This window comes from Anarhichas minor, unplaced genomic scaffold, assembly GCF_050575085.1.
Source record: "Anarhichas minor isolate MPS153535 unplaced genomic scaffold, ASM5057508v1 ptg000136l, whole genome shotgun sequence".
NCBI classification, from domain to species: Eukaryota; Metazoa; Chordata; class Actinopteri; order Perciformes; family Anarhichadidae; genus Anarhichas; species Anarhichas minor.
In genome coordinates, this window is record NW_027466582.1 from 10,701,158 (window position 1) to 10,714,136 (window position 12,979).

A 12,979-nucleotide genomic window follows, 5' to 3' on the forward strand; every position below is an offset into this window, starting at 1 on the left:
GGCAACATTTTACTACAAGACAAAAATTTGAAGAAAAACACAACAAGAACACATTCACGCAAAAACAGAAAGAACGCACAAAAAGGATTGTGGGTAGTGTGTAGAAAAACCACAGAGAGACAGCAGGAGTGCAGCAGGCAGGGCAGCACGCACACAGGGGAAAGGATATGAAGTTTAGGGGGTGGAGCAATCATTCCAGGCAGGAAGTAAGAAGTGCGGTTGGAGAGGAAGGGAGTAGAAACCGATGCCATGATGACGGCCGTAACGTTGCCTTAGAACACATGCAGGAGTACCTCAGCAATGCTTAGGGTGGATGAACAGGAGGGGAGCCGCGCCTGGTGCCGCGAGAGAGAGGAGGGGAGAAGAGAAGAGGGTTAACACAGCCAAAGCCGGGTTGAGCAGGGGGACAGAGGCACACAGAGACTGACGGGTGAAGCAGACGGCGTCCTCTGTCTTTCAGGAGGACATCTGCCTGACAGCTCTCTGTGTGACTGTCTCGGATGAGCCAAGGCAGCAAAGGGCATGAGCAGGACAGGACGGGACGAGATAGGACAGGACAGGTCAGGACAGCAGGTAGGATTTCAGAACAATGGGAGAAGAGGTTTCACAGGAAACATCACACATTTTGAACACTATGTCAATTCTTCGGCTTGTCAAACGCAGCTTAAATTTGCAAGTGTGTCGGTTTGTATTCACGAGACTATGGAGCTAAATCCAGGTCAAAAGTTTTGTTCATTTGAAAAAAACGTTACCTGAAGGCAACGTGGTTGAGGACGGTCCTCAGCCCTCGTTGTTATGCTGTCACTCATGATGACACGCCCCTCTCAGTTGATACCACGCCCCCCACGTTAGATCAGGGTCAAAAGTCTGAACTGAAAAAAAAAATGATCTGAACTGAAAATAAGATTTGAAACCGAAAAAAAAAAAGATTTGAATCTGAAAATCTAAAATCTGAAACTGAAAAATATAAGAACTCAAATATCAAAATATATATGAAAGTGAAAAATGAAAAAAAATAAATGTATTCGAAAAAATTCCAGAACTGAATCAAAATTATATTCAACCCAAAAAAACTTTTCATTCACTTATTTTTATTTTGAATACATTGCTGTATTTTTCAATGTTCAAGACCACAATTTGAACTTTCAGGTTCACATTTTCTTTTCAAATGAACAAAACTTTTGACCTGGATTTAGCTCCATACGAGACCTGATAGCTAAATATATTCCACATGTACTCTGTTTATACCTGAGCTTCAAAGCTTTTATTGCTCCGTGAAGACAGTTGTAGAAAATCAGCCCAATGGGAGGAGTTTCGTCCTTCTGAGCCCTTTCACAGAGAGCTGAATGACTGGTTGCAACGCCACTATACTATTCCATTCTTGTCTATGTACTCGTCCTAATCCAGGATTTAAGGACTCCTTGTAAACTCAAACGTCTGAGTGTGGAAGATGTGTGAACTGTACCATGTGGGACATGCTCTCTTGGTTGCACACAGGTATACAATGAAATATGTGCTTGATGTCCTGATTATCATATCAGTTTCTTACAAGCATATGCCTTCAAAATATACAAATGAATTCAACTGCAATATCACAGAAAGCATGCAGTTTTCCATTAGTATTTACCACTATGTTAGGTCATACATTGAATGGAAAATTCATATATTCCAATGGTTTAAAAGGTGCCAGAAATCCAGATCAATTGTAACTGATAAAGGATGAAAACCTCATTACCACACAGTACTGACGGTGAGCCCTGCAATCAATGGAAGTGTCAACCATTGATCCATAAATGTCTCCTTGATATTCATTCTTCCCCATCATGTCGTACTCAGACTAACACGACATGTAAACCCGGAAATCACACAGGAAATAAAAAGAGCAAGGGAAATGCAATGTAATTTATTTCTAGCACCGAAAAGTATCCCCTACTACCGCTCTACTGGGGTCAGCCATGATTGGAGCATTTTCATTCATGCTGTGGTAAGAACATTCGAATAACATTGCGTCCACCAGGCACATCAAGGCTTTTATTACCTCCACTAATGAGGCTGGAAAGTGGTCATGTTTCTGCCTTGAGAGTTAAACTTGATCTGGATTTTGGTTTATAATTACAGTCATTATGCCATTCATTTACTGGTGGAAGAGTCATTCCCTATATGCCCAAGACATCAAATGTATGGCATTTCATTCCACTGGTATTTTGTCAAAAAAAAAAACTCAACACAAACATGGCCATTTGCGTTGGCAGAGGTTTTTGCTGCTAACTGGAAGATCCTTTTAAAAACATCACATCTATTCCCCCGCAAAATAATGGTCGGCATGAACGCCAAGCTCACTGTCAATTAGTACTAATGTCATTCGATTATTCCCTACCTTTCCTCATGAAACAGTAACAGTTTCAGATTATTTGATAAATTGCCTTTTTTAAAGTGGGGCTGTCAAGGTGATGAGCATTTCTTCCCTCCTAATTGAAATGGTTTGGATTGACAGTAGCTGCCCTCATCAAACTCACAGCTCAGGTAATGGACACTGGCAGGAAACCACAGGGGGCTGCACATTGAAATCCAGGAGTGAAGTACACAAAGATCCTCCTAAATTCCTGCAGTAGCAAGGTAGCACTCTGTTAAAAGAAAGCTCAATTTACCAACATCGAATGATGCTATTTGTCCTCTCCTCATTACACAAAAAGAAGATATGTGCCAGTGACATGAATTCTGTATAATAAAATCCTCCAAATTCAATATTGAAGTATTCTGAAACCACCTGCTGCATATGTGTAGTATTTTTTTTTACCACTAGGGTTGGTTGCCAAAGTTTGAATTCTTCACATAATGGCTCTACAACTTAATAAAAATAACAGCTCTCTATCAAAACTGCATGCAAATACTATGATATAAAATAAAACCGTTGAATGCAAAAGTAAGAAAAATGATCTGGCAATTCCACCACTACCTGACCAAAGGAAAAGAAAAATTCAAACACCAAAATGTTGCATCATGTTTGGCCCAAGCCATCATCAACCAGAGATCCTGGTCAGCAGAAATCCATCCAAGAAACTGGAAGGAAACCTAAACTCTTGTAAGATAAATCATAACTCACACAAGACTGATCTGTTCTAGATTACGGTTGACCTCACTCTGTACACGAAAGCCATTAAAAGTGCCCTGTGGATTTTTCTTGTAAACAAAGCTTCTGCTTACATTCATTGTTTCAACAAAACATTTGCAAAGTTGATTTTATAGCATCTTAAATTCTTTATGTTCATATCCATTATTACTAGCTTGCAGCCTTCTTCTTCACTGTATTTTGCTTCAGCGCATTTCTGCATTTCATGGCGCATTACTACCACGTACAGATAAGTGGAGTAGCGTGAAACTGTTGGCAGGAATGTGTGTCTTGTAAACTTGCATTTGTCATTTCCGTTGTAGAGATTCAGAAGACGCAGACTCACACATGTGAATGCGTGTGCATATCAACAGTTAGCCGGCAAGTTGTAGGGAAGTAGATTGTAACTTCTACTACTGTATCACTTTAGGTCAGACTAAATGATTTATGTAAAATTCATGAAGTTTATGTTTTCCAAAATCTCTACAATCGTAGAGCGCAAAATTAGCATGACTCAGAATGGCCACACAAGTATTTTTTCTTAAACTGGAAACGTAACATTGCATTCTTTCTACCTATAGTACTCAGTGTTACCTGACAAGTCTTTTGACAAACAAAACAACAATGTAACACACTTTATATCTATTATTAGATGACATACTCCTCATATCTTAAGTGAATAATAGATTCAGTTTGAGCAGCGTAAACATCTTTGGAGTAATATCACACACCCTGAGTCTTCTGCTGTCAAATTAAACTCGTGTGCCGTCAGTGCTTTAAGTTGATTTTAAGTTTTGTGCTTACGAACAGCAAGTTCTTGAAAAAGAAAAACTTGCAACGGCTCCCCTCTGAATAAACAAAGGAGAGAAAGAATCCACACTGGGAAAGCCAAACAACCAGTAACCACAGCTGACCCTGCAGCATGTGCTGCGTGCTCTACAGGCCGGCCCTGAACATTCATCGCTGCCCTCCGATGGCCGTCTCCGCGTCAATTAGAAATTAATGAGCTGTTGAGTGAGTTGCCAGCCTGGCAGAGAGTGAGAGCTAACACAGCTGATTTGACAGGCTTGTGTTATATGCTGTTCACCCCCCCCCCCCCCCCCCCCACGCACGCTTCTCATTTTCATGGTGAATGAACATGATCAATACAGCTGGACAGACTGGTGTCATCCGTTCCTCTTACTTCCTTTCATTTGCTGTCTGTCTAACTGTCTGTCTCACCCCCCCCCCCCCCCCCCCCCCCTCCGCTCGGACTGTTCGCCTCTCTCTTTCTGTCTCGCTATTCAAAGCTCTCTTGCACTCGTTCCGTTCTCTCTCTCCATCGCCCTTGAGGCAAACTCTGCGAGTCAGCGGGCCGAGAGTAACTCCAGACACATATAACATCACACACAATGCACGCAAACCTCACACATACAGATGCATGCTCATAAGGCGGCATGTGTACTGACGTATGGACACGTCTACACACACTCATTGATATAGTGTGCTTGTATATATCTGCAGTATTTATCTTCATAATAAAAATAGTTCACGTGCTCTATGGACCAATGAACAAGCACACTGGACTCAGCTAAAGTATTCTTGAGTTGAAGCCTTCAGCAACTTGACCCAAATGGTCTTTGGGTGCTAAGAGGCAAATGAAGCAAGGGAGGGGGCTTTATGTGTGTACATTAATCAGAGACAAAAGAGCACTTTCCTTCAGGCCGTAGCTACTTTCATCTGGTCTCTGCAACAATATATCACATGTATTACAAAACATCCTGCGTCCTATAGGAACTAGCCGCCTCAGCAATCCCTCTGCATACTGACAATTATCACAGGGATGTGTCACGCTTCACAGCTTAATGAATATTAAACTGCCTTTTCCATCAAGCCGTCCCAACAGAGGATGATATATACGTTTCAGCTTGACCTGCATGTTTATATTCCCCCTCAGGCCACGTAAAGATCGGCCTAAGCAGATTTTCAAAAGGAGAAAAAGAGTTGTGCACTGCGAAAATCTCCTTATGAAGTAATTTAGAACTCTTATTTTCTTAAAACAAGTCAAATAAATCTGTCAGTGCAATAAGAATATTATACTGTCTCCATTGCCAGGAGGCTTGTTTCATGTATTTTTTAACAGTAGACATTTATTTTGTAACTACGCGTTAGTTGGCTCATTAAACAACATGTTAGTTAATGAGCTTTAGAGGTGCTGGTAGGCGTATTATGTGTATGAGAGTGGTATTATTCCTAAATATCCCCCCTGGGAAGAAAGTTAATAAGTTTACATATTTCCCAAAATCTATAATCAGTTATAAACAGAAATAATTTGTTAAATGTTTAGCAGTATACCAAAGACATTTTGGCAAACCAGATCCAAACATATTATTTTCCATTTCATTGGCCTGTCCTAACATCATCTATTGCTAATTTTGGTGTCTGAGTAAAACAGCAGGACTCAACAACGTTGTAGCGCAAACAGGAACAAAAGGCATTAACAAGCCCTGCGTGGATCTATCCCTCACACACGGTGGGAACCTTTGTGTAACTTAGCATCGATAAAGCTGCAAATTTATCGCTGTACCTGACATTTAGCCATCGGTAGAGTCTCCACTGCTACATCAATATCCTGCTGCTTCTCCACGTCAGCTGTTTAAAGCCGTCATGGATTTTGAAAGGTGCTGCTTCCACACTTCTTCATCAATTTTGCCCTCATTTCCATTTACAGTAGCTCCCCAGCTAAGCTACTAAAGTTGGTGACTGGAGGGGAGCACATGGTAACTCCAGGGAAAAAGGAATAGCAGCGTATAGGCATTGGTATCAAGGGGTTTCTGATTCCTCTGTTGCATGAATCTTACTGTTAGGTGCTCTGGGTAAAAGCAGCAGCTAAACGAGGAAGGGAGATGTGGATGGAGTTGCTTCCGTTTCTAAGAAGGTGATTGCTTGATTTCAAACATAAGGAGTCCTGCTTGCTCATCCTCCTTTCTTTGTCTTTTTATGAACGTGTAATGCCCACCCTCTTTGCTGCAGAAACCCTACGGCCACAATATACACCACACAAGCCCCTTCATCCTCCCCTCCTCTTCCTCACCCTGCAGCTCCCAAGCTAGTTGAAGCTAGTCAACAGTCCCGTCGCTACATTATTCACCCCTCTACCCTCTAAACTCATTCATGGCCTGACAGCGTATACCTCCTTCAGGCATCACCAGCACACACATGTACAAATATGAATAGAGGAGCACAACTTCTATTTACAAACACACACTGTATCCACGCAATGAATCCACCCTCATTTCCACACAGCTAATAATACAAAATCCTTCACTTATTAAACAGGGGCAAAAATGACTTCCACACAAACAAAGACACACACACACACACACACACACACACACACACACACTCAAAACCTGTGAACATTCTCTCAGATATGCAGGAGGAAAGACATTACTTACCATCTTCTGCCTGTAGTCGGAACAGAATGAGCTCCCCGGCACATGCACACGAGAACACACACACACTTTTACACACTCACTAAGTGGGAGAGGGGAATGAGGATGAGTGAGCGCGAGAGAGAGAGAGAGAGAGAGAGAGAGAGAGAGAGAGAGAGAGAGAGAGAGAGAGAGAAGAAGGGAAGGCTGGAGTGAGAAGGAAGCACGAGAGAGCGAAAGAGCAGCAAGGAAATGCAACAGCCGAAGCCATACGGTGCTGCACTAAATCATACACGCATGACTAAGGTCTGTGTGCGCGCATGTCTGTGGGTGTGTGTTCATTTCCCATGAGTGTCTCTGTTGAGGGAAATGACAAATGTGACTTTTTCTACCCCCTTACAACCCCTCACTTTCTTTTTCTCACGCATTCCCTCCTCATTCTGCCTCTCACTTGTGATTTGAGATGAGATAATTTTGGGGGGGGGGGGGGGGGGGGGGGGGCGCCCAGGCTGAGGCTGATATGTGGTGAGCTACCGGACAGATGTCTACAGATAGACAAACAAACAGACAGACAGGCCGTGCAGCACAGGCCTAGCTCGCCAAAGCATCCTCCGTTTCCAGTGAGTTTGTTTCGTTCATTTTCACTTATATCCATCTGTCCTTCCCCACCTCCCACTCTCTTTCAGTCCCTTGTCCTCTCTAACTCATTAGCTCGTTCACTCCCACTCTCTGTTCTTTTCTCTCCTTCTCTCTCCCTTCGCCTTTCTCTCTCACTCACTCCATCATAAATCCTCCACACCTCCAGCAGGCCAGGAGACGAGGAGTCACATTTATGAGCTTTACTGCATTGGAGGACAATAACGCATATCTAGTAGTACTGCTGCTTTGCTGGACACACACACACACACACACACACACACACACACACACACACACACAATACTGTCCGGTAAAACCAAACATGAATAATATCAGTGAAACACAAAGGCATGTAACAAGTCGGTTCCACAGGGGGATAAACCTGTAAGGAAGAACACAGGCTGTGTCGTCATGTCGAAACAGTGCCGGAGCGTCACACTGCACCAGACCAACAAAACCATTTCATGGAAATAAAGAAAAGATGGCAAAGCACAAACGAAAATCTGTAAAAGTTTGTCTTTCTCAGACTCTGCAGCATCCAGAGTACTAAAGACGACCTTGTGTGCGACTATAGCATCGTGCAAATATATATTCAATGATTTATTTTGTTATGACAAAAAGAGGATATCTTCCAGCCCTATGTCTTGCCTGCAGTCTTCCCTTCCGGCTGTACATTCAAACATTCTCCAATCAGAGGGCAAAGCAGAAGCCTCTTTGTAGCCTGAGCGGTGACACAAGGGGCAAAAAAAGTCAAAAATGAAAATCTTAATGAAACCATTACGTGACCCCTCCTGCCCTGTCTATAAGCATCTGCATTCATTATGTTTCTCCACGGATTTATTTAAAACAAATCATTTAATTTGCTACCTTCTGACCACAATTATAGTTTGTTTCAATGTTAAAAGCAAAAAAAACAAAAAACAACGTCGTGTCGACACTCAAAAATGTGAGTAGTGTGAGTTCCTGTAAATGCTCACCCAAACAAAAATAGACACAAACATGCACACAAACACTCCCCCGCAGAGGTCCTTGACAGTGCAGCTAGAGCGAAGCACCCAGCGGACATTAGCAAGGCCACTCCAGCAGAACACACCCTGCTCCATCCTCACAGCTTAAAACAGGGCCAATGAGACAGGGGGGGTTACAACACACACACACACACACAAACACACATGCATGCACACACTTTCTACTGTATCTTATTGATAGTTACGGACAGTACAGAGCCGTGTCTCCTGTATACCGTTCTGGGTTGCAGGAAGAGAAGCTGCCGTACACTGTAGATCATTGATCCGTCACACTGCAGCTGGCTGATTTGACATTGGAGTGGTGCTTACGCGTGCAGCCAGGGCATAAATCATTCATCTCCCTCCGTCTGATCACTTCACTCTGTCAATGATCCTCTGTCGCTACTCATTTGCAAGTGATGATTCTGTGATCTGGGTACAGATCGGGCTCAAGCCAAACAGCACGTGCAATTCACACACCATGACTATCACAGTTATGACTGCAAATCCTGCAAGGGGGACTGTTCAATAGCCAAGCTTGTACTTGTGACTGTGAGCAAAGTGAATCTTGATGAACCAAATGATGCGATATACCCACGATCTACTCTAAGTACCCGGAGTACTGACATTTTTTGGCAAACAATCAATTAGTTCATAATCAAAGTTACAACAAGGAACCTTTAATTGGGTATGAAACAGTCTCAATGTAATACTGATGCTGGGCCTGCTGGAGGGAAGGGAGGCACAGGAAAACCAGAACCAGGACTACGCGGGGCAGACTCTCAGACCCTGTTGCAGTAAAATGAGAGGTTTTCTAAAGGGACTCTGGTGCTCGGAAACACTACGGCTTTTGTCCACATGGACATAGTAGCAGCTTTAAGTCAGCAACAATTTAAATTATGAATTAATTGTTTCAGTCATTTATCAAGCACAATGCCAAACATCTGCTAGTTTCAGCCTCTCAAACGTGAGGGTTTGGTGCTCTTCTCGGAACTTGCGAACATTTTGTTTTGTTGCAATTCATTTTGTGACATTTTATAGACTAAGCAATCGATTAGTTGAAAAACAATCTCCCATCAGCCATCTGTCTGACGATGGATAAGCCCCTTGGGGCAAAGGGGCTATATTTCTGGGGTTCCGGTTTAGCCAGTAAATATCCGGGCCAAGACTTCCTTTTCCCGCGTTGCTCGTTGTTTACGGTCTGATTAGCAACTTGAGATGCGACCGGGCTGGTTCACAAGTAGCCAATTTACAAGGCGTTTTTGATATATAATTATATCGATACTACGCAGACTACAAACAGAAAACAGTTCCAGTTGCCATCGTGAAGTTGCCTACAGATCTTACATATGAATGTGGAATATGTTTAAAGACATTAGTTGAAAACATACCTGGCAGATTATTTGGTAATGTAGATAATCTTTTTTAGGCCCATAGTGTCACAAGCCTCAATCACAGAAAAGCTTAAATTTACTAAAATAGTAGCCTATGGTAACATATTAGTAAACAGCACAATTTTATCTAGAAAACCTACTGCTCCAGATACAAAAAACAAGTAAAAAATGTTTTTATTTTCCAGTAGTATGCATTCCAGGTCTGGTGTATAAAAGGACATGAGCTAGCTTCTTTGCACACTTGTGTGCATGTTAACATGGTGTTGTGGCAGTGACCAGAGTGACAATAAGTCCACGGTGAAGGTCATGGAAGTGGCGTGTGCAGAATTGTACAACTTGCACTGTGACTCATTTCCTACATTCCAGTGCAGGAGGAGGAGTTGATTTCCATAAGCCTTGGCCTTGGGCTCCAAAGCCATACATCAAGCCATTAATCAAAAGAAACGCTACAGGACCAATGCAGAGTGAGGCAGTGTCCTCTAGGTGCACAGCCAGCACCTGAAAGAGTTTGTGCAGGGGCATTATGGGAGAGTATGAGCATTGCATACTTTAATCAAAATAAATGCCAATATCAGTCAAGTTGATGGGATGTTTGGAACACTATACAATACATGGAACATAAATACTGGTAGCACCTGCAGATGCATCAAGGTGAAAGCTCTGATGGAAAGGGGAGAGAGGCAAAGGGCAGCGCTCAGGCTGAAGAGGTATTATTATTATTTTAAGCCTTGAATTAAAACAGAAAATAAGGTAAAACGCAATGTGCTTGGTCTTATATTGATTTATTATCAACTGTTGTAATAAAACAGAAATGCTTCTTTTCTTTTTATGATGATGATTTGTGATGATTTCCTCAGCTCTATCCCCAGGTTAGGGAATAGTAATAGATCCACTGAACTAACTACCTACTGGGGATCTGCCAACAGCTGCAGAAGTTTCTAGCAGACTATTTTAGTCAATAGTCAAATGAACAAAAATATGACAACACAGGTTGAAAAACATGTCTCTGTATCAACTTTGGACTATTTAGTGCAACTGGAAATTGTGTTTTGAGCTTGTAAGACAATCCTGCATTTTATAATATACACCCAGCCAGCTAAGGCAGCAGTGAACATAAAAACCATTCCAACCATCTATAGTGAAAATAGTAACAGGAGACACAACCACAAAACACACACACACACACTGCCAACCATCCTCGGAGTCAAAGCCCCATCTACCATATGCTTCATTAATCCAAAGTCACCATTACATAACTGTACTAAATGCTCACAGGAGTGGAAGGGTACAACTACCCTCCCTGTATCTTGTGCATGCAGTGTGAGTGTGTGTCTATGCGCGTCGGCCTGTGTGTGTGCCTGTGTGTGTGTACGTGCACAATTCAGAGACAGTGTGACAGAGAAAGAAAATCTGGTTACATGAATGGCTGTAGAACTGCTCAGTTTGTAATCCTTTTGTATCTGCTTGCATTTCTGGGCTGCGGGCTGTGTGTGTGTGTGCTGCATATGAGATGAGACAGTCCCTTTCTCCCTTAAGGATGTGTCCAAATTTACTCTGTGTGTGTGTGTGTGTGTGTGTGTGTGTATTCCCAGTTGTTACTCTGTAGACAGATAGGATTGGACATCAGTTCTTACAGGGTTTATGCTTAATTGCGAAACCTAATAGAAGCTACAGAGCTCCTTTGACACACACACACACACACACACGCACACACACACACACACACACACACACACACACAGCATTTTCACAAATGCATATGGTCAAAATTCAGTCACATCATCATTGACTACGTGCACATTTAAAAGTGAAAACACACACACACACACATGGTCTCGTAGCTTGGCAAATGCTACTTGAGCTGAAGTGCTGATGCACTCCCCCGTGTGTGTATTTACGCGTGTTCCTATCCTCGCTCGTGCTTTGCTCCGTGAGCCGTGGCGTCGGCCCTGCTCGTGTGGGAACCGCAGCAGCCGCTCTGGCGGTGACAAGATTAAGACCTACTCGTACCTTCATACGCAGCGCTGCCAACAAGACCGAGCTAAGAAATCAACACAGCTACACAGTGGTACATGAAATGCATCAGTGAACAGAGCCATTCTGGCTCTGGCTCCGGGGACATTGTGTACATACTGTCGACAGCCGCTCGCAACGTGGGAATTTCAAAGAACATATGGCAGCTTGTCGCTGGGAAACAGCCTGTGACAGAATCTAAATAAGCTAAGAGCTATACGTAGAAAAGTCATTAACTGTCTGTTATCTGCCACGCACAAAGACACACATGTCCACACACGCAAGTCACACACAAACGCTTACGAATGTGGTTGGCAAGTGATTGTGACAAGCTAGCGATGCTCAAACTGGGTCATTGACAAAGAAAGGCTTCAGTGGAGAAGACAGGTGAGTGTATTTGTATTTTGGGGCAAGGTCAGGGGGCCGGAACTCCCTCACTGCATCAGTGGAGCCAGTAGCTGCACTGGGACAACAGCAACTGCAGCAGCAGCTGCAGCAGCAATAAAGCTCCCCTACCGTCCAATTGTTTACATCTCTACACTCTGTAGCTCTGCTGCGGTCAAAAACACCTTGTCTGAGACTCTCTCACCATGATCTGTCTCACAAGCTGTGATCAGCACACAGTGTAAAGGAAACATGTGGCATAGGTTTTGGTCAACAAACATGGGGCAGGACAAGTGCTGGTAAATTTGAAAAGAGGTAAACAAAAACAATGTTACATATATTACATATATTTCCGTTAATCCTGAATAAAACACTGGCAAATCCAGGATCATGGACTCAAGATCGAGCACCAAACTGGAACACAATGTTGTCAATAAGATATAATGGCGTAATGAATAATCACATCGTGTAACTCTATTGTTCTGTACTCTATTGCACTGTTTCTAACGGCATACTTTGGAGTACTGCAGGGAGTATGACAGATTTCTAAAAACCTGGCTGAAAAAACATTTCAAAGGAGGATCATTACTGCGAAACGTTTGAGAACCGCTGCTCTATCGTACAAGGATTTTCAATCAAACCTCTGCAGGTTCAAGTCTCATAAAAGCTCTGGCTTGAGCCCGGAAAGTCAAAAACTCAGCCGTCTCATTACTTGCTGCTCAGTTCTCCACATCCTGACCGGTTGTTTTTACATAATGGCTGAACTGCATATTTAAACATTTCCAGCATTCTTTTAAAACTGTGTTGCCCAGGTTAAGCCGGCTCTCTAGCGCTGCCCTCTCATTGCTCCGCTCTACGAACACCGAGCAGAGACAGAGACAGAGAGAGAGAGACAGAGAGAGAGACAGAGAGAGAGAGAGAGAGAGACAGAGAGACAGAGACAGAGACAGAGAGAGAGACAGAGACAGAGAGAGAGACAGAGACAGAGACAGAGAGAGAGAGACAGAGAGAGAGACAGAG

General features: G+C 43.0%; 1 protein-coding gene across 3 annotated transcripts in view; it reads right to left on the minus strand.

Moving 5' to 3' along the window:
* The window catches only part of gphnb (gephyrin b), an 83,867-nt gene that overhangs the window by 24,769 nt on the left and 46,119 nt on the right, over positions 1-12,979 (minus strand). For 2 of the 3 annotated variants that reach the window (XM_076084620.1, XM_076084617.1), the window contains exons 9-10: positions 5,133-5,141; positions 4,802-4,835 (exon numbers count right to left, since the gene is read on the minus strand). In XM_076084620.1, the coding sequence (XP_075940735.1) occupies positions 4,802-4,835; positions 5,133-5,141 (43 nt within the window). Of the gene's footprint in view, positions 1-4,801; positions 4,836-5,132; positions 5,142-6,352; positions 6,380-11,389; positions 11,415-12,979 lie in introns of all 3 variants that reach the window. The other variant, XM_076084619.1, reaches the window with a different exon arrangement.